This window comes from Xenopus tropicalis, chromosome 9, assembly GCF_000004195.4.
Source record: "Xenopus tropicalis strain Nigerian chromosome 9, UCB_Xtro_10.0, whole genome shotgun sequence".
NCBI classification, from domain to species: domain Eukaryota; kingdom Metazoa; phylum Chordata; class Amphibia; order Anura; family Pipidae; genus Xenopus; species Xenopus tropicalis.
Genome location: NC_030685.2, coordinates 73,395,931 through 73,423,368, shown reverse-complemented (window position 1 = coordinate 73,423,368; position 27,438 = coordinate 73,395,931). Strand labels below are relative to the sequence as shown.

Here is a 27,438-nt window from a genome sequence, read left to right as displayed (position 1 = left end):
GTGACCCCCTATGTACAGATTTGAAGGCCTGAATCATTACTGTAATTGAAATTCTAAATCTCAAGTCTGGTACAGTAAGTTTAGTATATAAAATATGGAATTTCTATCCATATTTGTTTTTTTTAGGGTTTAGTTTTCCTTTAAAGTGTCCAAACAGATGGGTAAGACTTTTATCCTGGGTTTTCTTGTCCTTTAGGGCTCTGGCACACGGGGAAATTAGTCGCCCGCGACAAATCGTCGAAAAAGCCTCGTGAGGCAACTTTGGCGATTTGCCAAAAACGCGCCGCCGCGTGTGCCATCCCACCGGCGACTTACACTTTCGCCGGTGGGATGGCAGGTGATGGCAACTCGGGGAGATTTGTCGCTGGCGACTAATCTCCCCGTGTGCCAGAGCCCTTAGGAGAGAGGTGGATGCATCTTGCCATTTTGGTTTATTCTTATACAAACAAAGCACATTACAAGGTTGTGTTCAGGTCAGCCTGAAACCTACATTATTCTTGGCTATCTCAAAGAATGTGCATCTGTCCCACCTCTCAAATCACAATCTCTTTCATTTGTGTGCCACCCATCAGATCTCTTACCCCTCTGATGATGACTACTAATACTCTGCTCATCTTAGATGTCACTAGGGTGGGGCAGGTTGTGCTTAGGGTTAAAATATACTGAGAAATGTTGTGCTGGGTAGGTTTGAGCACCACTTGTTAGGATTGTGCATTTTAGGGTTTACCTCTGATCTGCATGGAATGGGCACATTCTTCCTGTGTTTGTGAGGGTTTCCTCTGTTTGTGTGATCCATCCCTAATTTGTGAGTAGTGGAACGGAAATCAGAACGGAAGCATCATGGGAGCAAGAAGACATTTGAGTGATTAAACATTCTTTGATGACTGCTGCACAATATATAAATAAAGATGTGGGGGGAAAAGCAATGAAAACTAGTAAAAAAGGACATAGGAAAAGTGTGATGGCGGTGAGTCTTTAATTCTAAGCAAATGCAATAAAATTTACTAGAGCCATTATGCAGCCCATGTGCTTCTCCAAGCAGCTTGTACGGGAAACATCTTGGCACAACTGATTCTCATTTCTTTCCTATCTTGTTTTATCATATGAGCAGAGGATTTTATTTCAAGGAGATCAAAACCATGTAACAGTGTTTGCTAGAACTGGGAATAGAACGTTTGATGGAATAATGCTAACCAGACCAGTTGCTGATCCAGTGCTGGTTTTGATCTTTGCGCTTTGTGTTTCCTTATAGCCTTGGTGCCATGCCAAGCATTTTTTCACCAGGCTTCAAAGCCAGAGATCCAGGTTTAGCCTCCTAACCCTGATTACATGTGGTATGCAGGGAATGCTGTGTGTTATTTTGCAACAGGATGCACCATTTTAATCACACCATTGTATTTCCCAGCCCAAGGAGGAACCAAAAGATCTCCTTGTACCTTGTAGAACAAAGTGGCAGCCCTGTTCATCTAAAAAAGCTTAAGTATATATAAATGTATGTGCTACAGTAAAAGTCCATAGAAATTGAGGGCCCCTTGAGGAACGGACGGGGAGCCTTAGGGTTCCTCCTGGAGTCCAGTGTGATGTAAAAAAGAAATCCAAAGTTAGACATTAAATTATTATGCAAAAAGTAGTCTATAGAATTTGGGCCAATTGAGAACCTAAAAGATCTTCTTGTTTGAAGGCTTGAAAAAAAAAAAAAAAATTCATGAATATATCTAGGCTTTAAATTATTTTTCTGTAAATGATCTGTCAAGAATGTGAACCCATTGAGGACCAAAAGGATCTTGCGATCTTCAGCTTGCAAAACAAAGTTATAGGGGTTCTCACTAAGGGCATTTCACCCAAAATGAAAATTCACCACATTTTAGCCAGTTAACTAAATAGGCGAGTATGACTAGTTTTGGTAAATTACATTCGCATTGGCGTAAATTCAGATTTTTTTCCAGGTGAGATTTCTCCAGTGAATATTTCCTCCCATAGGGGTCCAGTGAGTTTTTAAAAAAGTATGGATTTGAAGGGAAAATTATATCTGTCTGTAGGTTTGAAGTTATATTCCATTATAAGAGTTCCTAATGAGTGATGGTCCCTTAAGGACCCAGCAGATTTCAGTCTGCTGCTGTCCATAATGGGCATTGGCATAAGGAAAAGGTAAAGGAGGCAAAATGTGAAGCCATGTTCTGTCTAGCTAAAAAAGTACCTTTAGAAAGACATTGCCTCTGTATTGTGGGCTAGCACCAATCTATACTAATCAGGTTAAGGCAATATTTTATTCTGTAAAACATTATTCCTGCATTATAAATGATCGTCTGGTGCAGATATTGATGTAAAACCAATCTGTTTTCATTTCTCTGGACAGGGGAGTAGTACTCCTAGTACTTTTGAACCCACTAGGCATCTCTGTAATCTGAAAAATGAATGAGAAATAGAAATTACTGACATAGTTTTGTTATCTTTATGACAGGGAAGGCTGTGCTTGTAATTCCAGGAGATGCATGGAACATGTTCTCTACTGGCCTTAGGTGAGCTGTGAGGAATAAGGTTCAGAACTGATGTTTGGATGAAGTAGATTGTTATCTTTATATTGCCTAAAAAAGAGAATAACCGTTTTGTGCTACTGGTATTAGTGTATGTATATCTTTATTTTTGAATCAGATATTACTGTATTGCACAGCTACTGAGACCTGGCTAAATGCAGGGCCAAGAAAAGAAAGCCAACTGTGTTTTTGTTTGTTGGCTAACCTAAGGTGGGTGATATTGGGCTAATCTGATCGCTTGGCCCTAGGGCCAGACGACTGAATTACAATGGCCCATTGGCACGTCGGACCGAGGACCACATCAACGAGCCGATGTGGTCTCTGATCCAATGGAAAATCAAACCTGCCTGATTGAAATCTTCCCAAATTTACCCAAGGACCCGAATCGGCAGCTGAAATCTGCCTGTGTATGGCCATCTTCAGCCCTACACGGGCTTGGGTTAAACATGATGTGTACTAATGCATAGATATTTCTAATATTAACAGTAACAAAGTTAAATGAATACACAATTATATGATAGATGGATGGATGTTAATTACAGGACATAAAAGTGCAGTGTCTTTCTAAAGACAGATATGTGATTTAAAGGCCTATTTTACCGCTTTGAACTGTTCCCCCAAGAAGCAGGTCCTAACATTTCATTGTACCTGTGTGTAACGTTTATTATATATTTTTTTTGTCTCTTTCAGGATTAAAAGATGTTAAAGGCAGTTTTAAAGAAAAGCCGGGAAGGTGTAAAAGCCAGCAAAAAAGACACAGGTATGTTAATTTAATTTTGGTTTTTTTCCCCACCATCAATTAAAAAAAAATATTAAGGTGCACGTGATTCCCTTGCACTCAGTGGAAGATGGGGTTAAAATGCTGATCAACTCATCATAGGCCTTAGGCTAGGGGAGCACGGGGCCAGCAGTTTGGGGTTTCTAGGGTCCAAATTACCCTAGCAACCAATAAAAAAATGAAGACCAGCTGAAAGGTTTCTAAGAATTGGTCATCCTATTACATACTAAAAGTTAATTCGAAGGTGAACTAAATGAGATGCAAAATATATGGTGCTCCCCTGCAAAGTGCTCTGCCTGGCTTGTTTATTTCTAGAGAGGACGCACACTCGCTCACTGTAAAATGTTTAGAGATTTTGAAGTTGCTAACATATTGTTACTCCCAGTATTATTAGCTTTTTATTGGTCACTTTGATGAAATTTACCTCTATTTGAAACCCTTTTGGTTGTTCTTTACATACCACCTGCTTTCATTTGTGAGATTGTAACTTTTTTTTTTAAGTTCAGAATGAATACATAAATTACTCTTATTGAAGCAAAACACATCAATGAAATGGGCTTTACAATCTTCTCTCCTTAAATTTTTCCGTTTCCTTTTATCTTAATGACAGGCAAATGCAACATTATATATTATAATTACTGTTACATTTCTGCCCGTGACCTCAAATTCTAAATAAACTCATGTGTGAGTTCTCTGCTCTTTGTTTTTTCCCCAGACGAGAGAACACAACTTTTTACGTGGTTTCTTATTAAACTGATTTATAGTTTCCAGGAGAAAAAAATTATACTACAAAGGGCAGCTAAAGTGCATGCTGAAATATTGCCAGCAGGTTCTATACTTGGGTTTGGGCTCACTGAACAGAGAATGATGGGTTGATATTTCTACAATTTGGTTGGGTGTGGTGGAACATTCGTTTTAAAGGAGTTGTTCACCATTAAATTAATTTTTAATATGATGTAGAGAGTGATATTCGGAGACAGTTTGCTATTTATCTTCATTTTTTTTATTTTTTGTGGTTTTTAAATAATTTATCTTTTTTGCTCTTCAGTTTGGAATTTCAGCTGCTATCTGGTTGCTGGGATCAAAATTACCCTAGCAACCAGGCAGTGGTGTGAATGAGAGGGAGAAATTTAAAAAGGAGATGTCCGCATTGAATGATAAGGAATACAAAGTTAAAATAGCAATACAATTGTAGCAATAGATTTTGGCTGCTGGGGTCAGTGACCCCTTGAAAGCTGGAAAGAGTCAGAAGAAGAATGTAAATAATTCAAAAACTATTTAAGTCCAGTTGAGAAGTTGCTAAGAATTGGGCATTATATAATATACTAAAACTATTTTTAAAAGTGAACTATCCCTTTAAATTCAGCCCTGTCCCTGTCGCCCTTTATTCCCTCCTTTTTAAACTCCCTTCTGATGAATGGCTGCGGATTGGGTGTCATTTGTGAGTAAAAGCATGCAAAATGGCTGTGTTTGGGATCTGGTACTGGGTGTGGATCTGTATTGCAAAGGGCAGTTGCCAGAAGGGTTTGTGGTGGCCATTCAGGGGCAGATTTCAGCTGATGATTTGAGTCCTTCAGACTGATTCAGCAGCTTATCTGCCTGTGTATGGGAACCCCCGGATGGCACTCTGCAACCAATAAATGGCATAAAATTGAGCAGATCTCGTTTGGGCGGGTTTTATTTTACAGTACGATCAGGGACTGCATTGGCTCTTTGATGTGGTTCTCAGTCTGATGACCCATATACCCACCGTTTAAACTCAATCATGTGGCCCCGGGGCCAAGCAGTCAGATTGGCCCAATATCGCCTGCCTTAGGTGGGTATATCGGGAGAAGATCTACTCATTTAGCGACTTCGCCAAACGTGCCGATCTTAACATTTATGGCCACCTTTTGCTGTAGAAAGGGAGAAATTGCAAAGCAGAAGCAAGTCATGGGGCTGCTGTACTGCCCGTATTATACAACAGGGTCTGAATCATCAGAATGTTAGTTTGTTAACCCCATGGCCTTTTTCATGTATCAGGCAAATGTAAAATGCTGGCCATGTGAATAGATAGGACATTAGAGAACTTCCACCGCTGTCAGAATAAAGCCAGACTTTATCTTCCCCTTGTGCTGGAATTGCCCCGCCATATACTGGCGAAGCTGGCAGGAAATGAAACACAGATAAATTGGTTCTCAGAGCAGAGAATGTGCTTTGTCTCTTTATACCCTGCTGAGATTGGGCCTATTTTTATCTCCCGAGAGTCCTTTGCCTCCCTGCCTGTCTCATGATCTCTGCTTAAAAATTGGATTTTCTTGACCCATCAGTGCAGTAGGATACCTCTAATGATATGATTGCACTGTATCGGAATAAACTCCAAGGCATTGTGAGCCCTTTATTGCTCGCAGGGGAGTGGGTTGTCCTCTGGGTGACAAAGTGCCCCGAGTGTCACCACCCCTCTATATATCACTGTTATGTGATGCATTTGTTACATTTCTCTGATTCTGTATCAAGAATCACAGTTGGGAAATGCACTTGCTGTATTCATACAGGTATGGGATCACTTAGATTCTGGATAGGTTTGCCACCTTTTGTCTTCTTTAAAGGACATGTCAACCCCAAAAATAATTTTTTGCCTAATAAGGAAAACATAATGTGAATTTATTTATTTTAATGCTTTAAAGTTAGTTGCAAATGTAATTGCTATTAAAGTCAGCATTTGCTGAACTCCTGGGTGTTACTTTTTAAACAATGTTTCAAAGATCAGTCTCCTCCAGCATGGCAGGTCTGTCAGTCTGCTGCCTTGTGTTACATTGTTTCAAATGCCAGAGAGAGGACAGAGAATAGAAAAGGACTGGCAATCACTACTTCTAATAGCAATTATACTTATTATTATAATGACTTTTCCTTTAATACCAGCAGGGGCAGGGCAGTGTCTGTCGGGGGGGACATGTTCATGACATTGGGGGTGGAGTCGTGACACAGCTGGGGGCTGGGTTGTGACACAATCTGGCATGTCAAGGAGACAAATTGAGTAGCACTGGGTAAAGGGCCGACCTGGGATGGATCGGAGGCGGAATGGGAGCAGGCTATGGCCAGATGAAGAGTTATTACAAATTTACCAGCAAGTACTTTGCTATTAAATTTGTAATACCACTAGCTAGGCCAGTAAAATACCCCCGGATGGCAACCCTAATGCCGGATAATATATTCTATACCTGTACAATGAAGTGCAAGCTAGGCAGCCTTGCAGGGACACCCATGTATCACCCCTAACCCAAAGCTCATGGATACACCTCAGCTGAATGCAAGCACCTCTGTATTCATGGGAAAAGCAGATCTTTGTGCTTCGTCCTGCACTTCATAAGTGACCCCCCCCCCCCCCATATCCCATAGTAAAACTGAATTTAGCATTATAAACCAACATTCCTCTCACAGACACAGGCATATAGGAGATTTTATCTGCATTGCATTGCGTGTCGCTGATGTTCATATTGTGCGAGTGGATTGCCAGATGGGGAACTGTGCAAGAACGTTCATCTTTCAATAGGGTTCAGATTTTTTCCCCCTGCTGCTTTTATTTTTCTATAAGACTTTTGTCCTTTTAAAAAAAAAAAAATGTCTCATAACAGAGCTTCCTTTGTTTAATATGAAGAACGTCTGGCTGTTCCTGTAGCGTTGTGTGAAGCGGTGCCCAGTTCTGTGCGCCCCGTACCAGCAAACAGTACAGCGTCTTTGGGCTTCTGCAGATACAAAACAGTTGTACAGCCCACAGCATATGTTTCTCACTGGCTTTCCTCACTCTGCCTGCTGATATACCTTGTGTTTAATTCTCCTATTTTGAATTAAATATCTAAATCAGACTAAACAGAGGAATAAGTTGCAGTACAGCTCTTAAAGGGACACAAAACCATGCTTGAACTTTTCTTGATTCTATATTACATGTTATATTACAGGTCTTTGTCTTTTATAACCCCTTCTGATTGAGCAATAATGGCAGCTCACACTACCTGTTGGCAGGGGCCCATACTTTCTGTTTAGCAAGTGACAACATACACAGGCCATTAGGATTATTAGCAATAGAACTTTACCTTATTTAATGCATTATTATGGATTTGGGGTTATGTGCTACAGGTATTGGATCTATTATCTGGAAAACCTTTATTCAGAGAGCTCCAAAATACAGGAAGGCCATCTCTCATAGTCTCCATTTTAATCAAATAATTAAAATTGTAAAAAACATTATTTCCATTTTCTTTGTAATAATAAAAACAGTATCTTGCATTTGATCCCAACTAAGCTGCATGAATCCATATTAGGTTTATTAAAAACTTATGCTTAAGGGCAAAGACACACACATCGATTAGTAGCCATGACTTGTTAAAGGAGAAGGAAAGGCTAATAAAGAGTTAATCCCAAGCTGTAGGCATACCTTCAGTTCTCTCAATAGTGCCCTTAAGTCTCCCCATATTTCACCTGTTCAGATGATCAGAAGCCAAACAGGAAGAAAAAACACTGAGCTCTGTAAAGAAAGTTCCCATAATGCCTCACTCCTGCACCAAGACCGGTGTACATGCTCAGTTAGTAAGACTATGAGTCAGCTTCCTGCTGATTGGCTCAGATCCACATTCCTAAGGGGGGGAGGGAGTTCTTAGATTCTTGAGGGAGGGGAGAGAGGAGAGAGCTGCGTGTCTCTGGCACAGGAAAACAGACACAACAAATCTTTTGACAGAGAACTCTGTGAGTGCTTATGGCTGTATTTACATAGACCTTTCTGATAAAGCTTACTTAGTTTTTACCTTTCTTTCTCTTTTGCGGCGACTAATCTGAGCGGGCTAGTAATCGCAGTGACCTATTGTGGGAAAGTCGCTACAATTAGTCGCTGCAACTGACTTTTAAAAAGTCGTGAGTAACCACCGGGGGTCTGGCGGGTTCGGGCTGTCCTTGGCACATAACTTGTGGGTCGCGGGCGGGTTCGGGTTGAGCTTTTTCAGTTGCCCTCCCCGAAGCCTTGCACTGTTGGCTACCTCTTCTGGCTTCTGTATTTATAGGCACGCCTGGCACACCCCGCCCCTTTTGGGATGTGTGTCTTTGCCCTAAGGTATGGTGATCTAAATTACAGAAAGACCCCTTATCCAGAAAACCCCTGGTCCCAGGCATTCTGTACATACGTTTTTAATGACAAGATGTTCCCATGTGCTCGGTCTACACATTTTTTCTGCACTGTACATACCTGTACAAATGCCATAATCCTTTTGTTATTATCCCATTGTCAAAAGAGGGTGTGGCCTATATGCCCACTGGGTGAAGAATGAGATCACTTTGTGTATGGTCAGCTGAGTGGGGCGGCAGTTTAATTCTCCAGACTAGAGGCAACTGCCTAGGTTTTCCTAAAGCAATACATTTATGCCAGGACAGGTAATCGCATTTCACAATTCATCAAGAATGTTTAAAGGGTGTAGTGGCCCTTTAATTCACCTGCGCTACAGGTGCCAGTAGCATAAACATTTGATATCAGAGCCATGTTTTGTATCAAACCCCTAATTATCTGCTACCCTTGGAGCCTGATTGGCTAAGGGCTGTGCACCCAGTTCAGCAGCTGCCCCATTCCCTTGCACCCATACAGACCTGAGCAGGACCTGAGCCGGCCCCACGTAGGAGGAGAACCCTACCGCAAGCTGATTGTAAAACCAGTTTTACCTGAAGAAATTCGCTTTGAGCTCAAACCAGCTTTGACTGCAGGGCTGGATTTTGCTCCATATGTTTTTTATTTTAATATCCTCCTTTCTTATTGGGAACCATGGGAGGTCGGCCAGCGCGTTTAATCAAGAAAGGAATTTCCATGTTGTGATGGATCCAGTCTGGCTCTATAACATCCTGTTTGCTCAGCCAGTTGCTCAATTAGTGCTGTACTTAGATTAAAATGTAATCAAACTTTTTATCATTTCTGTGTATCAGCGTGTTTTTCCATGCACAGTAGTATCTACAGCGCTCATTCTTAAAGGAGTCTATTCTATTAGGCTACAGTCCAACTAAAGCTAATGTATTTAGAGTTAGGGTAAACAGAACATTAATAGGAGCAATACAGGCAAGATTAAAAAGCATAACTGCTAATAAGCATGATACACAACCAGCAATATCAATAGTAACAATAATAAATATTCTCAATCTGACGTTGGCAACCCTGAAGTCTGGAGATGCTTTAATAAAATAGTGTCCCTTTAACCGTTTCCCCATAGAGTAATGTTAAATGGTGAAAGGGTGAAATGTAGGTTCTACTTTGTCAGCAGTTCCTTCCCTTGCTTTTGTGGAATCTATGACGATCAGGTCATACAGTGAGGCCTGTCTGACTAGGACTTCATCAACACAATGACGTGCTCCTTGTCCGATAGGATTTCCAAACCTGTCCTATTGATATCTGACCAATTTTGTCCAGATTTTGGTCAGTCAGGACTGTTGGTGGGCCAATAAGGTAGCCAACTCGGTCTGGAGGGGCCAAGTCAGCAAGTTTTACTGGTAATGTATGGGCAACTTTCCTTGTAGGAGACTTGCTATTGTGTTTGAGCTCACAGTAGGACTGGTTTTGTTTGTAGGTTGCCCCTCGGGTTGTGCTGTTTGAGATCCATTCTTGGAGCTGCTACTGTTGCCAACAGAAGTGTATTTTGGGCAGGGGCATCACTGCATCCAAAGACTATTGCCACAAGTAAAGGTCCTCTGTGAATGGGCTCTAAGGGATGAAATTGTTACAGGAAAGTAACCAACAGTATTAAAGCCATTGTAAAAAAATGTACATATTATAATTATAAAAGCAGAGTTGAACAACCCGCAGTATATTTCCTCTATACAGCTGTATGAAACCTGGATCCATTAAAGAAGGCTGCAGGGTGGATATTTACTGTAAGGGTATGTTTTTGCCCTTAGTTACCAGACTCCATATTGAAAATTAGTTTTTGTAGATAAAAAGGCCAAACACTTATTTCCTTGATCTGTGTTCCTGTTCCTCTGAACTCACAGCCCACCCAGGTCTCCCGCAGAAGGTCCTGTAATGCTGGAGTAGTCTGGTTAAAGGTTCTGATTTATTATTTGTGCTCTGGGTGTTCCTGCCATTGCTGGATCAAAAGGGGAATCAAAGCCTCCTGCAGAGATTAGTGGGTACCCAGTACGTTTTATATTTCTCTCACTTGTATGTGCTCTTAGAAATAGAATGCAAGGAGAGTGCTGAGCATTTGATTGGTTGGTGTGGGAATGTAACATTGCATTGGGCAGGTGGGGGAAAGCCACCTAGAAATGTTGTAAATTATGTTTTAGGCTTCTTTACCAGCTCAAGGCAACCACAGCCCTTTAGCAGGGAAGATATGTGCCCCCAAAGCTCCCCATCTTCTTCTCTGCTAAGTCCCAGCACATGGGACCCACTCACAATATACAGTGGAATATAAATGTCACAATATAAGGCTTATTCATTATTTAATAAGATTCTCATTATATGGTAGCTCTGAAACCAGTGCAATTTGCATTAGAATTTAATAACCAGCCCTGTAGCACCAGCTGATGACAGGCTAGCCTCATTTTGTGCTAGATAATTTGTAACGGCCCCTAAGCTAAGCTTCTCCATAGCTCCTCAGAGCCCAGTGAGCATGTGCAGTGCCACTGGCACACCTAACAATTTCTTGCCATATTAATTTTTAGTGTTTAGATTTCATTTAACCTGTACAGTATGTAGAAGTGTTTTACATATGTTGGTTGATAAATTTCTCATTTGTTTTTCTGTAAAGGCTGCCATGCCGTATCTTCCAGCAGGAAAGCAGACACACTTTTATTAACCCCATCAGGAACCTCCCACTTTTCCTTTTATTCATCTAGATATAAAGCTCAGATTCTCTATACTTCCTGCCCCTATGCTGCGCTCTTTCCCATGGCTGCCCTGACTTCCGCTTGCCTTGATCTCTTCGGTCAAGGGAAGCGATAAATAGCATTTTGTAAGTGTTCAGTGTGTTGAGGACTCACTGAGTCAGCTCACATAGTGTGAGGTGTTGGTCTGTTTTGGTCTCAGTGTTTTGGCCAACCTAGTGTGTGATTTGTCCACTAAGGGGTGTAAACGTATGCCTCTTTGTGCCCATTCTAACAGCACTCAAGTCCAGGGTTGGGCTGTGCAAGGGTATTTCATTTGTTTTGCCACCCACAAGTAGTGCAGATTTTCTGCCGGCAACAAATTACCCCGCGTTGTGTACCCTTATATTGTGTAAGCTTTCTGGCTTGGCAGTGTGTTTATCTCCAAGCCCTGATCAGAGGAAGGAAGGAAAGAATGATGCTTTAGCATCTGGTCCAAAGGTGACTCTTCAGGCAAGATAATTCCAGAGTGAAAAATCTCATGTACCATTCAGTTTCTCATTCCTGAGCTGTGACTGTCAGCTCTATTTATAAACCGCTGAAAGCACAAATATTTTATTACTAAGCATTTACCTTTGAAGTAGGAATTGGCTGATTATAAACTTACTGATATCCCATTATTTCTTAAGCTTTTAAAGAGGCAGTATTCCCCTTGTTCAACATGGATGCAATGAATAGAGCTAGTGCTGAATGTTCTTTTTGCCTTTTTTTCGGTCACAAAATAATATTTTTTTTTGTTATTATTGAAACTGAAGCCCCTCCATGTTTGCTCCTTGCGAGGTGGGTAGTACTATTGCCAGTATTCGCTACCTTACCATCACCCTTTGATGTGACTGTTTTGTTAGCAGGAGTCCATTATGCAGGGGGATTATTGAATGATCTACCTTGCAAGCACCAAACATGGAGAGCATCATAGGCACAGATCTTCCCTGCTAAATGCCCGTGGTTGCCTTGGGCTGGTACAGAACCCCAAAACACAATGTGCTAGCAATTCTATTTCTCCTTTAATGACTGCTTTCTGTTTTCACTAATCTCAATGGAAACTTCTCATGCTAATGATTTTGAAGTCATGTCTCTCTTCAAAACCCCAAAGGCAGAATCCGTTGGCAGCCACAGACAAATGTAAGCTTCTGCCAAGATCTGAATACATGTTTATTTATATACACAACAAAAAAATATAAATTTGGGACAATTTTATGCCATATAAATCATGGCACTCATTTATGTAATAAGAAAGTTATTTTACACTATGCTGCCAAGGCACTCACCCCTCGGGGGTGTTGAATAATAGAAAGTAAATAGCATTCGCAGTTTTTTGGGAACAGTAAACAAACTGGCTTCTCAGCCCTTGATTAAATTTGGCTTGGACCTCATTATCGTTAGTTAAACTGTAAAGAATATGCTAGTTTCTGTGCAATCTGATTGGCTGAAAAACCAAAGTCACTTGCACAGGGGTAGGATATAGGGGTTAGTGACCCTAACCTACCTTGTCCCAACCTGCTAGCTCTGTTTATAAACCCACGGCCGCCCCATATCTGACGTCTCAAATGTGGAAGGGCAGGCCCACGCCTATAAATAGGGGCTTCTGGAGGTAGAAGCTGGGCACAGTAAGGTCATGGGAAGGGAGGGTGAAAAGGAGAGCTCAACCCCAATCTGCCCCAACCCCATTATGTGCCAAGGTCGGCCTGATCCCTCCCAACCCGCTAGTAAATCTGTGGGTCCCACAGGTTTTGGGCCAGCCTGCACATCACCGATAGGGGTTACCTGGGTTAGGGGTTATGTGAGCTGTATTCAGGGTTCAGGATCAGACCAGGCCATTGGACACCGCTGAAAAACCCGGTGGGCCCTGCTGACCCAGGACCACTGTTTGCCCAGGGATCTGCATGTGTCCCTTGAACATTTTGAAATGCCTGAAAGTTCTCAGGAGTTTTTTAGGAGGAAAATATGTGGTAGGGCAGAAGGGGGCCCAATGGACCCTGGACACCCCAAGCTGATACTGCCAGGGCTCAAACACACTAGGCTACTCTAGGCTCTATACATAGTACTCGTCGGTGGAAGGGGTATAGTAATGGTAGTTATAGTAGGAAATAATGGCTGCCCTAGTTCTAAATCATTTTTGCTTATCCCGTGGCCTTTCAGTTGTTGTTGAAGGCCATTTGAGGCATGCTGGGAATTGTAACTACCCAAGGGCTATTAACTGGGAATCCTTTTCTACCTGGCCCCTTCGCACCCCCAGAATAACAAAAGATCTGTAGCCTAGCGCCGTGTAGGGACTGGAATGACACAAAACACACATATTAGTTTTGCAAGGGAATTAAAGAGAAACTAACGGGTAGTTGTCATTGCAATGATGGAAAGCACACAATTCCTGTGAATGTTTGCACCGCCTAGAGATGGGATGCCATTGTACCTGAATGCAGAGGGACAATATTGACACAGTTGCTGCAGATATTTGCCAGGCCTGCTGCACCCCAGGCAATCTTTCCTGTTTGAGCTGTGGAACGGAGGGAAGATAACATGCCGGAGATAGAGAAACGGATATAGAATGTGACACTGATAGCGCTAGGGAAAGGGACATGGAACATCACAGGGGATGGAGCGGCGCCAGCGGAATTTGGGAGGTAGTCGCTCATGGAGACAGTGCTGAGTGTGTGAGCAAATATGGGAAATGAAAGAAGCTTTGCATAAGATACATACAGTAGGTATGGGAATAATATCTAACTTAGCTACATGGGGATTATTCCAAACCGTAAAGGCACATTGCAAAGGGGTCAGGAGGCTGCTTTTCCCTGGCAGTTCACTGCTCTGGCTGGCAATCAAAAGGTTAATATTTAAGCAACCTATAGGGCAGTTCCTGCTTGTATAAATAAGTATGAATAACCCAAATAAAACTGACATTTCAGAAATCTCATTAAACCCAACAGCAGAGAGAAGGATTTCCGCTTGTGAGACATAAGTTACCGTCTTGAGATCAGCACCCACCCCCATGTTTCTAGGGGCTGCATGAATGGGGCACTTTCATATCTGGATGCCAGGCCATTCACCCTGCCACCCACAGCACAGAGGGATTCTATGGACCAGTGAAAGGCGGAATTCATTGTACGAGAATGAAAGTGCCATCAGCTATTAGAACAAGTGGCCCTCGTGTGCCATAACGTGGCATTTAAATATGGTATTTGTCTCTGCGCTTCAGCTGCTATTCGAAAAGGCAGTGGAATTTGTGGTAAAACAAGGCAAAATTGATTGTGTATATACATAAGAACACAAACACCTATCATCTAAATACACTATTTAGAAATGCATAAATATTTTAATATTTTCATTCTCTATTTGATTGCTTTCCATTTGTAGTTTTTTTTTTTTTGCCATAGGGGGTTTTGGCCAAATGTAGAGGGAGTATCTTATAACTCAGCTACCTATTGCTAAACTGTAACTCTCATCTGGAGGCTGTTGATGGAAATGCAACAGCTAGAGGCCATCCTTGGACATCCCTGATTTATGTAGTCCTTGCATTGCTTGGTCACCCATCTAGCAAATATGTTCTAGCTGCAAAGAGAGGCCCAACTTTAGGTCGGGACTGGGATTCAAAATAGGCCTTGACATTTCAGTTGCACAAAACAGCTTCCACCAGCCCAATAAATAGTGACTGTCTATGGCATCTTATAGCCCCTTGCACTGGCCAATAAGCCGCTGATTCAAAGAAGAATGATCAAATCAGCACCAATTATCATCCTGTGTGTGGGGCACCCTTGGGTTGAATAGATTCACAGTGAATACCAATATCCCTAAATACTAGTATCTGAGTTACTGTTGCCCTCAGTGGGCCAATGGAGTTCTTAATTTATGTTAGATAATACGTAAATACGTAATATGGTGTGATTTGCTCCGAAAATAATATTTATCCCAGTTGGGAACGGGAAGCCACACCGGCCTGCGTGTGAGACTGTGTCCATGATTCCCAGCACTTAATAACTTGTTCCTCCGTAAATACCAGTTGCACAAATTTTCATTAACTTGCACCAAATTCAGGAAGTGGGGGCCGCAGCTCCGTCGTACTAATGTCTCCCCACACGCCCAAAGGAGCGGCCAAACCAAACAGCACACGGAAAGGCAATCTCCCTATTATGGGGGTTTCAGTTTTCACGTTACTTCGGGCAGCCCCAGTAAATCTTTCAGCAACATTACTAAGCTCCGGCTGAAATATTGTATTTTTCTGCATTTGTGTAGATTCTGTGTAATAAATATTTGGAATCCCTTTCTGTTTTCTCCTCTCAGATCTCATCCATTTTTTGCATTTAAGCACCACAAATCTTGGGTTACAGCCGTGTTTTACTGGACTTTGGGGAAGGCAACGTCTCTCTTTACTAGTCCGCAGTATGGGAAAATGAACCCAAACTAATAGTCTGCGGAGACGGGAACTTCCCTTATTTAATCTGCAAAATGCATAATATACACGCGTGCCAAGTGCTTCTCTCATCCCTTAAATAGTTTTCAAGATTGTTTGGGGGTGGATAATAAAATGGGGATAATAATATGGGTTTTTTTTCATGTTTTTGAAGAATATCTTTGATATGCTCTCATTGTGTATGACAAAGCTTTCTCTAGTATAATAATCCTTAGATTTGTAGTTTGCATAGTATTTGTAGGTATATTAAGGCAAGATGGTGACGGTAACTATTACTTTATTAATGTATTTTTGCACTTTGCATCTTGAAAAATTCCAGCAGTTTTCTGCATTTATAGACCTGCACCCCCACAGCTCTGCCTGCACTTGACAGCAATGTATTCATTAGGGGCGTTCAGGAGAAGGCATATAGGTTTCCCCTCTCACGCCAGTCATTGAGATGCACCCAAAGAAGCCCTGTATGTAACACCTGCCGTGCACCCAGGGTCAGGCTGGCCCACTGGGATACCAGGAAAAGCCCCCAGTAAAAGTTTGTGAATGCCAGGATTACAGGGAAGGTGGTTATCATTTCTTAGGTATGAAAAGCCACTTGGTGCCACTTACATATGGACCTGGGTGATTCAGTGGGTTGGGCACTGGCGTTCATTGTATCCTCTAGAATAGATGCAGGGATTTGTAGATCACAGTTGTCAGCTGTACTGTTTGACATCTTGGTTTTTGAGTGAAACCAGCCGTACGCTATAAAAGGAAGGCAGATTGATGTACTAGCCATCATATTGAGCTAAACACCTATAAATAGAGCATGTTTGGATTTTTGTTCTCTGCGGGGTTTCCTGTTTCACTGGGCGTAAGGACTGATTTCTTCTTTCGACCTTACCGACTGGGTAACAATGTCACCGCTTATGGCACTTGTGTACTTGTAATAACAATCGGTTCTAGAACAGACAGCATTGTCCAAACAAGATAAGTGTTTAAATTTTAACGAAAAGTGCCAGTGAAACTCTAATTACATCGCTTTTTCTCTGCACACAGGAACTGTGTAATGCACAAATAACCTGTAAAATGTATTATAAATGGTGCTAAGAGGGGTCATTGGTTATTGATATCAATTGTGTTACAGGACTCATTTTACTATGTCTAGTATAAGGAATAATCCACCCCTTATTTATAAAAATAATGTAGACATACATTACCTTTATAACTTATAGTCTTCTAATATTCTTATCATTAATTTGCAGAAGTACAGTACATTGATACATTGTCCATTTTAATACATAGGTAATAAGACGAGTACCCTGTATAACTCGGCCTGCAGCCTTGTGACTTCTAATATCCTTATAATTTACAGCAGGGGGCCACAAAACTCCCCAATGACTGCTAATATCCTTATTATTTAAGGATATTAGAAGTCACTGGTACATGATTCATTATAATACCTAACTCATAGCTTTCTGATCTGCATACCTCTGCCTGTAGCCTCTGTAACCTGCAATATCCTTATTTATAAAAGTGTGATGTGTTTCAAAGAGGTCAGTGTAGCTCTTGAGCCATAAAAATCTCTTGAAGGTTTACCTCCAGCCCATGGGCCTCCATCTGGACAGCACCGAGAACTGATACGGTGGTAAAATTAATGCTGCTCCTCTGAATTTACAATCTAAGATGACAATAGGTAACTTTTGGTTCTCCAATTCTGGCAACAGATGGTGTTCCATAATTGGCCTAGAGCAGACATGTGACCAAGAAGGATCTTTACGCTGCTTGCCATATCCAGTGAAAGACTCCCAGGGCCATAGCAACTAGAAAAAAAAATATTTTATGGTTTGATTTATAAATGTAATTTTAAAACAAAAAATATGAACGTTTTTCTATAAAGATGAAATAGCAAATTCTGAAACTTATGTATCATTTTGCTCTGTTCTGTACTAGGTGAAGAACTTGCTCAGAATATTTTATTCACCGGTCACAATGTGGAGTTTCCAGTTGGCAGTTCAGGCATCCAGGACGATCCTTACCATATGGGATTTGCTAAAGGAGTCTCTGTGTCATTGCCATCATCACCACTTTTGCCGCGTCAGGCATACTCCATGCAACAGCGGGCACAAAAGAAATCGCCAGGTAATTGTTGTTTCTTTCACCTAGAGAAAGAGAGAGCTTGTATTGCCAATATGTTACACCCATCATGTACAGTAAAAGAAAATTGGCAAAATTGGCAAAATCCTCATTATTGGTTAAAATAAATATTTGAAGAATAAATGTTAGGTTTGTGAACATTTTCTATGTAGTTTGTATATTGTGTCTTTTCAGTAGGATGGTATTGTCAATAGAGTACTGTTTCATTTGTTTTAGTGCCAGGCATTCTCAAACATAGAACGTTGGTCCATGAGTTAGGCCCCCAAACATATATCTCGTTGGTTGACCATTGATGGAGTGTCCTCCAGTCTCAACTGTACAGATGTGTTTGGCTTTGCCCATGTTACTTCTGGCAAGGATGTGTAAAGCAGGCCACACAGGGGGCAGGTATCGGTCAGGGATGCAGTCCATACAGTCCATGGTCTGCCTGAGCGAAATCTGACCAGGAATAGACAGGATTTCTATTGGGCAGGTTTAAATCAGGCTTTTCATGCAGTCCTCTTCTGATGAGACTGTACAGGCCCCTATCATGACCCGATCTTTGCCTAAAAAGATCCATATGATTTGAGTTCTCCAGTTCTTGATAGTAACCTCCAAGAATCTTTAGCTGCAGGGCCACAGGTTGGACACTGCTAATGAACATCCATTGATTTCTTTGGTCTCTGCGGCTAAACACACATAAGCATTCTGCTTCGCCTTGTAATCTCGTTACAAAAGGAGCCGTATTTTTAGCATGTATTATTAGGGAACTTGAAAGACTTAATTACTACTTCTGTGGGTGACAAGTTGGATGTGTGATCAGCAACAGAGTCTTCTTTTGCTGATGACGTCATTAGTTGTGGTGTAAATATTCTAATGCCCTACATCGTTACATTATCACCTAATGATCCTTCAGGCCGGTTCTAACCCCTTCTACTTCCTAATTGGTTACAGAAAGATGATCAGAACAATCAAAAAAACAAATACAGTAGGTGGGCAAATTTCACCCGAAATTGCCTAAAAAAGTTAGGGTGATGGCACACACAGCGCTGAGTATGCCACTACCCCAGGGGAGGGTAAATCCAGAATTTACACTTGGAATACAGTTCCATCTGAGTTGTTACAGCCATCTTGACCTCTAAACAGCCTTCAGCTCCCCCCATGACTGCATTGTATCTGCCAGTCCAAACATTGCTCTCCTCTATTGTTTTTGGCTAATTAATATCGGGGAGGAATATTATACTGTATTACATAATTCTGTGCCGCTGAGTTCTGTGGGAGATATCGTATGTTCCTAATGGCATGAATATGGAGCTGCAACCCATTCATCAGACTATAATGTCCCTTACGTATTATTAATGCACTTGAGCGTAACCCTTTTACTTGCCCCGCAGAGCATTTAATAATGACCCAGAGATCAGCATGACACTGCCCTTTTCCCCATTGTGTAGCAAGAGAATGACCATGAAGGCGAAGCTATAATTATCTCCCACCCAGTTTCTGCTGTAATTCTTTAATCCCGAGGAAGAAAAGAATGGCTCCGGGATGCCTTACAAAGCGTTCGTTAGTGGTGCACCGTGACATATAACTTCTCTTAGATCTACATTCCTGACTTGTTTTTGTTTATGGAGCTGAGGCGTTTCCCAGAGAGTATTTGGCAGTATGAGACCAATGTTCATTTATACTTGCCCCTTGAATTGCTTTCGGCTTGTGGTTTTAAAGGGGCAGTTCACATTTAGGTTTACTTTCCGTATCTTAAAGAATTGCCTATTCTTGGCAGCTTTTGTATTGGTCTTTTTTGATGTTTTTTTTGTTTTTTTTTAATAGTTTTTAAATTATTTGCCTTCCTCTTCTGACTCTTTCCAACTTTCAAATGGGGGTCACTGACCCCAGCAGACAAAAATCTATTGCTTTGTAAGGCTACAATTTTATTGTCATTATTACTTTTTATTACTTTTCTTCCTATTTAGGTCCTCCTTTATTCATATTCCAGTCTCTCTTTTTCAAACCACTGCCTGGTTGATAGATTAAATTGGACCCTAGCAACCAGATAGCTGCCAAAATTCCAAACTGGAAAGCTGCTGAACAAAACGCTAAATAATTTAAAAATTGCAAATAATCAAAAAGGAAAGCAATTGCAAACTGTCTCATAATAACGCTCTCTACACCACCTAAAAGTTAATTTAAAGGTGAACAACCAATTTAACATTGTTATTATCCTTTTTTAATATAGAGGTGACTATTTTGGCAGTAGTGATGCACGGGTTAGCCTGAGACTAGGCTGGTTTAAGGCAGCCGATTGCCTTGATGCGGCACCCAATCAAAATCTCTTTTCCTGCCCAATTAACGAGATGGCCGATATCCAAGGCATTTGCGATACTATAACCAACCAATAACCAATATAATATTGGTGCATGTATGGCCAGCTTAACGGTCAGATGTATCTTGAGAGATATTTGTCCCACGCATCACTAATCTGCAGCTCATTATAGAGATTATATATCATTTACAGCAGTCCTTGCACCAGTGGAGCTTACAATCTAGGGACCCTATTACTTTCACACACTAGAGTCAATTTTATTAGGAACCAATAACCTTCCTGGAAGTTTTTGGAGTGTGGGAGTGGTATCTAGGGTACCTGTAAGAAAACCACAGAGACATGGGGAGAAATTTCAAATACCCTGCTGATAGTGCCCCGACTGGAATTGAATTTAGGATGCCAGCTAATAGTAAAACACATTTAATACAAAGAAACTAGCATTTCTTCAGCTGAATTGACTTAAAGCAATTTCCCCATCTCTCTGTAGCTATAAAGAAAGCAAACCAGACTTGCATGCCTGTGTGTTTATAGTCCAGAGTCCATTTCTGCTGAAGGATGGTATGTGTTGGTAGGGGGGGTGTGGCACTTTTGTTTAAAGCCCCCTTGGTTACTATAGTAACATATAAAGCTTTTTGTTGCTCACACTGTATATACTTGAGAGTAGATCGTTACCAAACCACTGATTGCTCTCATTATTCTCTCAATGCCTGTTCATTGTATGACAAATTTATGGGCTGTCGTCCTCTCCAAAACAGAACTTCAAAGGAAATAATGAAAGTACATTTCTGATTGGTTGCTATGGTTTAATAAACCAGTGCGATTTTCTGGCCCTTTGACTGTCGTAAACGCATAGAGCAGCCATGCTCATGTACTGTCTACCATTGTAGTTAATCCAATAACAGTAAGGGAACCCAAAGCACAAATAGCCTCCTATCTTGTTTCTTATCAGTTTCTGAACGGACTTTGACATACTGTAGATTTACTGAGCCAGTCGGCCTGGGAAGGGATGTATGATGTACAGTCTTTGTTTGTTTTGGAACTAGAAGTCTGTTTTCAGTAATAATTTCGAGCTAGCTGGCTCGGGTGAGATCTGTTTGCTTGACTGAATATGTAAGGCCAGGCTATCTCGACATTCAAAAGGGTTTTTGTGGCCCCCAACCATCCCCTATAGCTTTAATCAGTATGTATGATACTAACATTTTATGATTGTGTTCTTTTCTAGATAAATGGTCTAATAGTTTGGACCTTTCAGACAGTTCTCTAATCCAGTTCTGAGTTGTCCAACAAGAAGCCCATGTGCTGTATATGTTAGAAGATTCTTAGGGCCCTTCCACTGCCCAAAGGCTTCATTGACTTCTATTGTGTGACATCATCTAATAACATCTTGTGTAGGGGATTATTGGCCAACTGCTGCTATAAATCTGGACAGCACTGATTCTAATGGATCCCCAGGCTCAGTGAAGTCTAGCCTTCTGGCATTCCCCCACTGCTATTTACAAAGAATAATTACCTTTGCCTTTTTAATTTACGTTATAGAAATATATGAGGAGAGGCATTGTTTCGATGCCAGGTAACCCATTTGTACTACTGAGTGAGGGCAGCTTCATGTATTCAGCTTGATCAGTGCCCAATTAGCCTATTGCTGGTCAAACTGAGGTCACTTGTAAGAGATATAAAAGAAATGTAAGTGTTAGTGAGTGTGTACTGTTCTGCTCACAATAGGCACAAGCCTGTGTTTATGGAGACAAATTGCCACACTAGGACAGTTCAAACATGACCCCATCTGCAACCCCAGTGACCCTTTGGTCAGTTATGGTCACAGCACTGGTCTCTTTTGCAGGGATGGTTTTACTGCATTGCTGCACTTGTTACAGGGGTATTCAGGACAGTTAATCTGCATTTACCATCAGATTTTATTCTCATTGATTTTCAGGTTGGCCAACCTGCACTGGTTGGGAGGTTAAATTTTAGGGCAAGGCTTTGGCATTTGCTCTAGACTGGACCCCAAGCCTAGGAAGGGCATCCGGGACCATAAAATATCATTGGCGAAAGCACAAACAACATTCCATTCTGTTGAATCGTTTAATATTCTTAGCAGTCATATCAGGGATGCCCAACCTATGCCAGCTCTGGTTAATCTACAACTCCCAGCATCCTGCTGAAGGCAAAAACATAAATACCAAGAGATTTACATCTGCATATCCAGCTCATTGGGCAATAATGGAATGTGGGAGTCAATTAGCTTCTTGCACATAAAATCTGCTATGTGAAGTTATCCAGAAGGTACAGCAATCTGCATCCAATCATCTCTCTTCCTTTTTGCCCTGATCCTGTACATTCATATTTCATGCTTTCATGGGTGCTGTTTATGTTCCCCAGTACAGAGCAGATTATGGGTTATACCCACACATTCTTTGGATAGATCCTGTTGAAATGATGTCAGAGCAGAAAAATCGATGGGTTCTCAGAGAGTTTGGAGGCCGTACAGATTTATTGGTGGGATTCCTGTTGCCCCCGGCATCCTTTGCAATCAACATACAGTTTGACAGTAATTCTGTATCCAGTTTTTAAAAGGCTTAAGGGTTGAAGGCAAATGTCTCCACTGGCCGCTAGCCTTAAAGAAGAAGAGAAGACATAATCACTGGGGGAGTTTGCATCAGTAGTAGACACTGTTTGGGGGCCTTATTACATTTTGAGATTTAGTTGGACATTTTTCTCTCAACTTTCCTAGGAACCTCACATGCAGATGATGGCAGTGGTGAGGCAATGTCTTCCCTTCTGATTACCTGCGTGGAGCTTGTATGTTCTCTCCTTAAGAGGGTTTTCTCCTTAAGCTGGCCATACACACACCGATAATATTGTACGAAACCTCGTTTCGTACGATATTCGGTGCGTGTATGGCAAGTTGGCGAGTCGACCAATATCGCAGGAGGCTGCTGATATCGGTCGACTCGCCGATCGTGCCAGTTAAAAGATTTTAATCGGCGCCATAGAAGGTGCCTGACCAAAATCTGCCTTCAGAGCTGAATCGGCAGAAGGAGGTAGAAATCCTATTGTTTCTACCGCCTTATCTGACGTTTCAGCCCAGTTAAGGTGGCCACACATGTGGCGATCTGCGACCCGCCACTAACCTTCAGGGCTGAAACGGCAGATAAGGAGGTAGAAACAATAAGATTTCTACCTCCTTCTGCCGATTCAGCCCTGACGGCAGATTTTGCTCAGGCGCCTTCTATGGCGCCCGATAAAAATCTTTTGACCTGGCCGTTCGGCAAGTCGACCGATATCAGCAGCATCCTGTGATACCGGTCGACTCGCCGACTTGCCATACACGCACCGAATATCGTACGAAACGAGGTTTCGTACGATATTATCGGTGCGTGTATGGCCAGCTTTAACTGATGGTCGCACCAAAGATCCAAAATCCTTAGTTTCAAAAAAGATCCATGTAGGTTAATTGGCTCCTGATAAAACTAAAGGTGGCCATACACGCACCGATAATATCGTACGAAACCTCGTTTCGTACGATATTCGGTGCGTGTATGGTATGTCGGCGAGTCGACCGATATCGCAGGAAGCTGCTGATATCGGCCAACTCGCCGATCGGACCAGTTGGAAAATTTTGATCGGGCGCCATAGAAGGCGCCTGATCAAAATCTCCCTTCAGCGCTGAATCGGCAGAAGGAGGTAGAAATTCTATTGTTTCTACCTCCTTACCTGCCGGTTCAGCCCTGAATGGTGTGTGGCACATCTGACGATGTTTCGTGCGACCGATGGTCGCACGAAACATCGTCAGATCGCCACGTGTATGGCCAGCTTAACTCTAATGGTTAAGAACCGAAGGATTGAGTTACTCACCTGTGATAGATTTTTTGCTATTGAAGGCGAGTAACCTCTCCGAAAAGGCTTTCCACTGGCAACAATAGTTGCCGGTGGAAAGCCCTTCACATCGCTTCAGTAATCCGAAGTTGTGTAAAGTTTTCTCCTTCACTTTGCGTGACTTCGGAAACCGAAGCGATGTGAAGGGCTTTCCACCAGCAACTTCTATTGTTGCCGGTGGAAAGCCTTTTCGGAGCGGTTACTTGCTGTGATAGCATCTATTGTGGGCGAGTACCTTGCTCCGTGGGTTCTTATTCTAGGGGTGAAAACAGACGGGGCGATTAGTTGAAGTGATTTTTAAAAAAACACAACCATGGCAAATGAGAGATGAGTCATGGTGACTAACTTCCGTGCACAAATATACAAGTTGCCGCTACCATGTGGTACAAGTCACCACTACCATTAGCGGTGTCGATTAGTCGCCGAAACTGACATTCCGAAATCACGGTTACTAATTGCCCCTGTGTCTGTCATTGCCCTAAATTGTTTGGAGGCCCAGGAGCCATATGTGACCCTACAGATTATTTTAGGACCCCTGAGCCTATATTGACATCTTTTAACATAATCCGGCCTTCAGTAGTTGAGCCATCTAGACTGTATAATCTGCCCACTGCACCGCTCAAGGCAAACAACTGTTCTGTATGAATGTACTGTTTACCTTACATTTCCTATACGTTCAAAGCTCATGAGCTTATTGTGTAAGCAAGCGCTGATGCCCGTACTCTTGTTGGCGTCTTGTATCCTTGAGCAAATCACTTTATCTCCCTGTGTGTGCCATAAAAATTATGCGGCAGCGGAGTGTTAATTGCACGGCAATTGGGAAAATGGTTTGTGTAGCCTCTCCTTTGAAGTCGGTGTTTGCTGAATGATTATGGATGGAGCCCATTTAAGCTGTATAAATAATGATGGTTGCAATGATGTGGCTTATGTATCTCTAGAAATAAGTATACGCCAAAGGTTACGGATACAGCCGTCAGAAGGAACAGTGAACTGAATTGCCAAGTGGCAGATGGTTTGAGCTTGATTGGGCCAAGAATTCTGTGCATTCTGTGCTACTGGCTGTGATTGAATGAATCAAAGATGGGACCCTCTTCTGATATGTGACTGTGCTTCATGGTATGACCCACCTAGCTGAGAGACAAGGGGAAGGAGCATTGTCTTGAAGAACTGATGGACCTCAGTAGGGGACAAGCTCTGCATTAATGGCAAGCTTCAAGCCATGCAAGGCAGCATTCTCTGGTTGGGAAAGTGATACATATAGCTTTCAGCAACATTCAAGGGGCTTGTGGTTGGATATGTCGCTGAGACTCTGGGACATTAACGTTGGCACCTTTGGTATGCTCATGCTTTGAAAATCATGGTTTCAGACAGACATGTTTGGGGGGGCCTGGGTATTGATGCCTGTAATACCTCTCATTGGCCTGTGCAGGTTCCTTTAAGGGGTGGTTAACCTTCAGGTTAACTTTTAGTATTCAATTGACCTTCATTTTCTATAGTTTTTGAATTATTTGCCTTCCTTTTCTGACTCTTTCCAGCTTTAAAATGGGGGTCACTGACCCCAGCAGCCCAAAAGCTTTTGCACTGTGAGGCTACAGTTTTGTTGTTATTTTTACTTGTTATTGCTTATCTTTCTAATTAAGGCTTCTCCTATTAATATTCCTGTCTCTCTTTTATTCCTCTGCCTGGTTGCTAGGTTAAATTGAACCCTAGCAAACAGATAGCTGCCATAATTCCAAACTAGAGAGCTGGTCACAAAATGTTAAATAATTCAAAAATTACAAATGATAAACAATGAAGACCAATTGCAAATTGTCTCAAAATAACATTCTCTACATCATACTAAAAGGTAATTTCAAGGTGAACAACCCCATAAGCCCTGCATGTGTTACTGACTGTACTATTATCACCTGGTACATGCAGGCAATGTAAGAATCACCCAAGGGTTAATTGTCCCCGCCAATTCCCTTTGAAGTAAGTAAGGTAACAGAGCAGCTTGCAATGTTTACCCTCTTGCTGCTGCTACTGGCTTCCCTGTGTTTGGACTATGGGTGTTGGGAGTATTTTTTTTTTTTTCGTGATTTGCTCAGCTGGAGGTCGAGTGATATTCGCCCTGCTGTGTCAGCCCTAAAGCCATGACTCCCCGCCGAATCCACTCACTCCTCTGCCTCTGTCGCCCCGCCGTATAAAGGAGCCCATTAAAGCCATACAGGCACTTGGCTTGTTAAGTGGATAACCAGAGGTAAGATTAGTCGCACTTTGTCCTTTGAAGAATGCTACAGCCTAAAGTAAACATTTTTTTTTAAAGGTGCCCACCCTTATGATTCCCAGGGGGCCCCGAGTCATTGAACAGGTTCCTAAGTCTAATATTCTATTCAGTGCTTCATTAACACACCCTTTAATTATTGGTGGTCAGTTACTGGGGCAACATTTATAACAACAAAAAACAGCAATTTCACTCACTAATGATAAAAAAACCACCACCCTGGAAATGTCATTAACAAACTTTTTTTAGTGCTGTCCTACTTATGGAAACACAGAAATGCGCTAATTATTTTCTTCTAATGTTATAATCAATATTAACAGACCATTTAAAACTAGTGGCGAGTCCCCTGTTTACTTCTGTCTCCAATAACTATAGCCACTCCCAATGACAGGAATGTTGCAACCTTTCTGGTAGCCAGGGGGTTAATGCCAACTGTAGTTAGTAAAGGGTCAACACTAGCTTGTTTAAGTCATATAGGTCAGTGGCAGCTTGCAGTGGGACCGAAGTCTTCAGATTATGCCTCTCTGGAAGCCAGGGGGTTAATGCTAGTGCTGGTTGGTAAGGGGTTAATACTAACATGAGCTTGTTTAGGACAAATAGGTCAGTGGCAGCTGGCGGTGGGACGTTTGCCTCTGTGGTAGCCAGGGGGTTAATGCTAGCTCTGCTGGTAAGGGGTTAATGCTAACACTTACTTGTTGAAGCCATACAGCCCAGTGGCAGCTCGGACTGAAGTTTATTGGTTTATGCCTCCCTAGCAACTGTATGTGGGGGGGGGGGGGGGGGGGGGTAATGCAGGCTCTGGTTGCTTAGGGGTTAATGCTGACACTAAGTTATGAATCCAGGCAGGCCAGTGACAGAGGTGGGACTGAAATATTTGGTGCCTGCCTTTCTGGTAATCAGGGGGTTAATACTGTCACTGGTTGCTAAGGGGTTAATGCTAGCACTTAACTTGTTGACACAGCATCATAATAAACACTGAGATCTTATATTTGTAGCATTTTAATGTGTGAAATTCACACACATTGCACACGCTGATTGCCTTATGGCTTTTTCCATTGAAAAAACTATATTCCCCCTTAAATACCAGTACATAGTACCTTTGCCTAGTGAAATTTAGTGCCGTATGAAAGATATCTAGGAAATTCGGGTAACTGGGGCAGCACAGAACCAAATATACTGTACACAATTAGTAGAGGCCATTTTGTACCTTAGAAATACAAATTACAGAACAGCTGTGGCGCCCTCTTGTGGTAAACAGATTTGGAACTCTGTAAAAGAGGTGCT

At 41.9% G+C, this 27,438-nt stretch overlaps 1 protein-coding gene across 4 annotated transcripts in view; it reads left to right on the top strand.

The window, feature by feature from the left end:
• Positions 1-27,438, top strand: part of tanc1 (tetratricopeptide repeat, ankyrin repeat and coiled-coil containing 1) — a 132,244-nt gene that overhangs the window by 46,691 nt on the left and 58,115 nt on the right. For 2 of the 4 annotated variants that reach the window (XM_004917689.4, XM_012971011.3), the window contains exons 3-4: positions 3,225-3,294; positions 17,513-17,701. In XM_004917689.4, coding sequence (XP_004917746.1) covers positions 3,234-3,294; positions 17,513-17,701 — 250 coding nt within the window. In that variant the 5' untranslated portion in view covers positions 3,225-3,233. Of the gene's footprint in view, positions 1-2,461; positions 2,520-3,224; positions 3,295-17,512; positions 17,702-26,106; positions 26,131-27,438 lie in introns of those variants that run through there. The other 2 variants (XM_004917690.4, XM_018097469.2) reach the window with 2 other exon arrangements.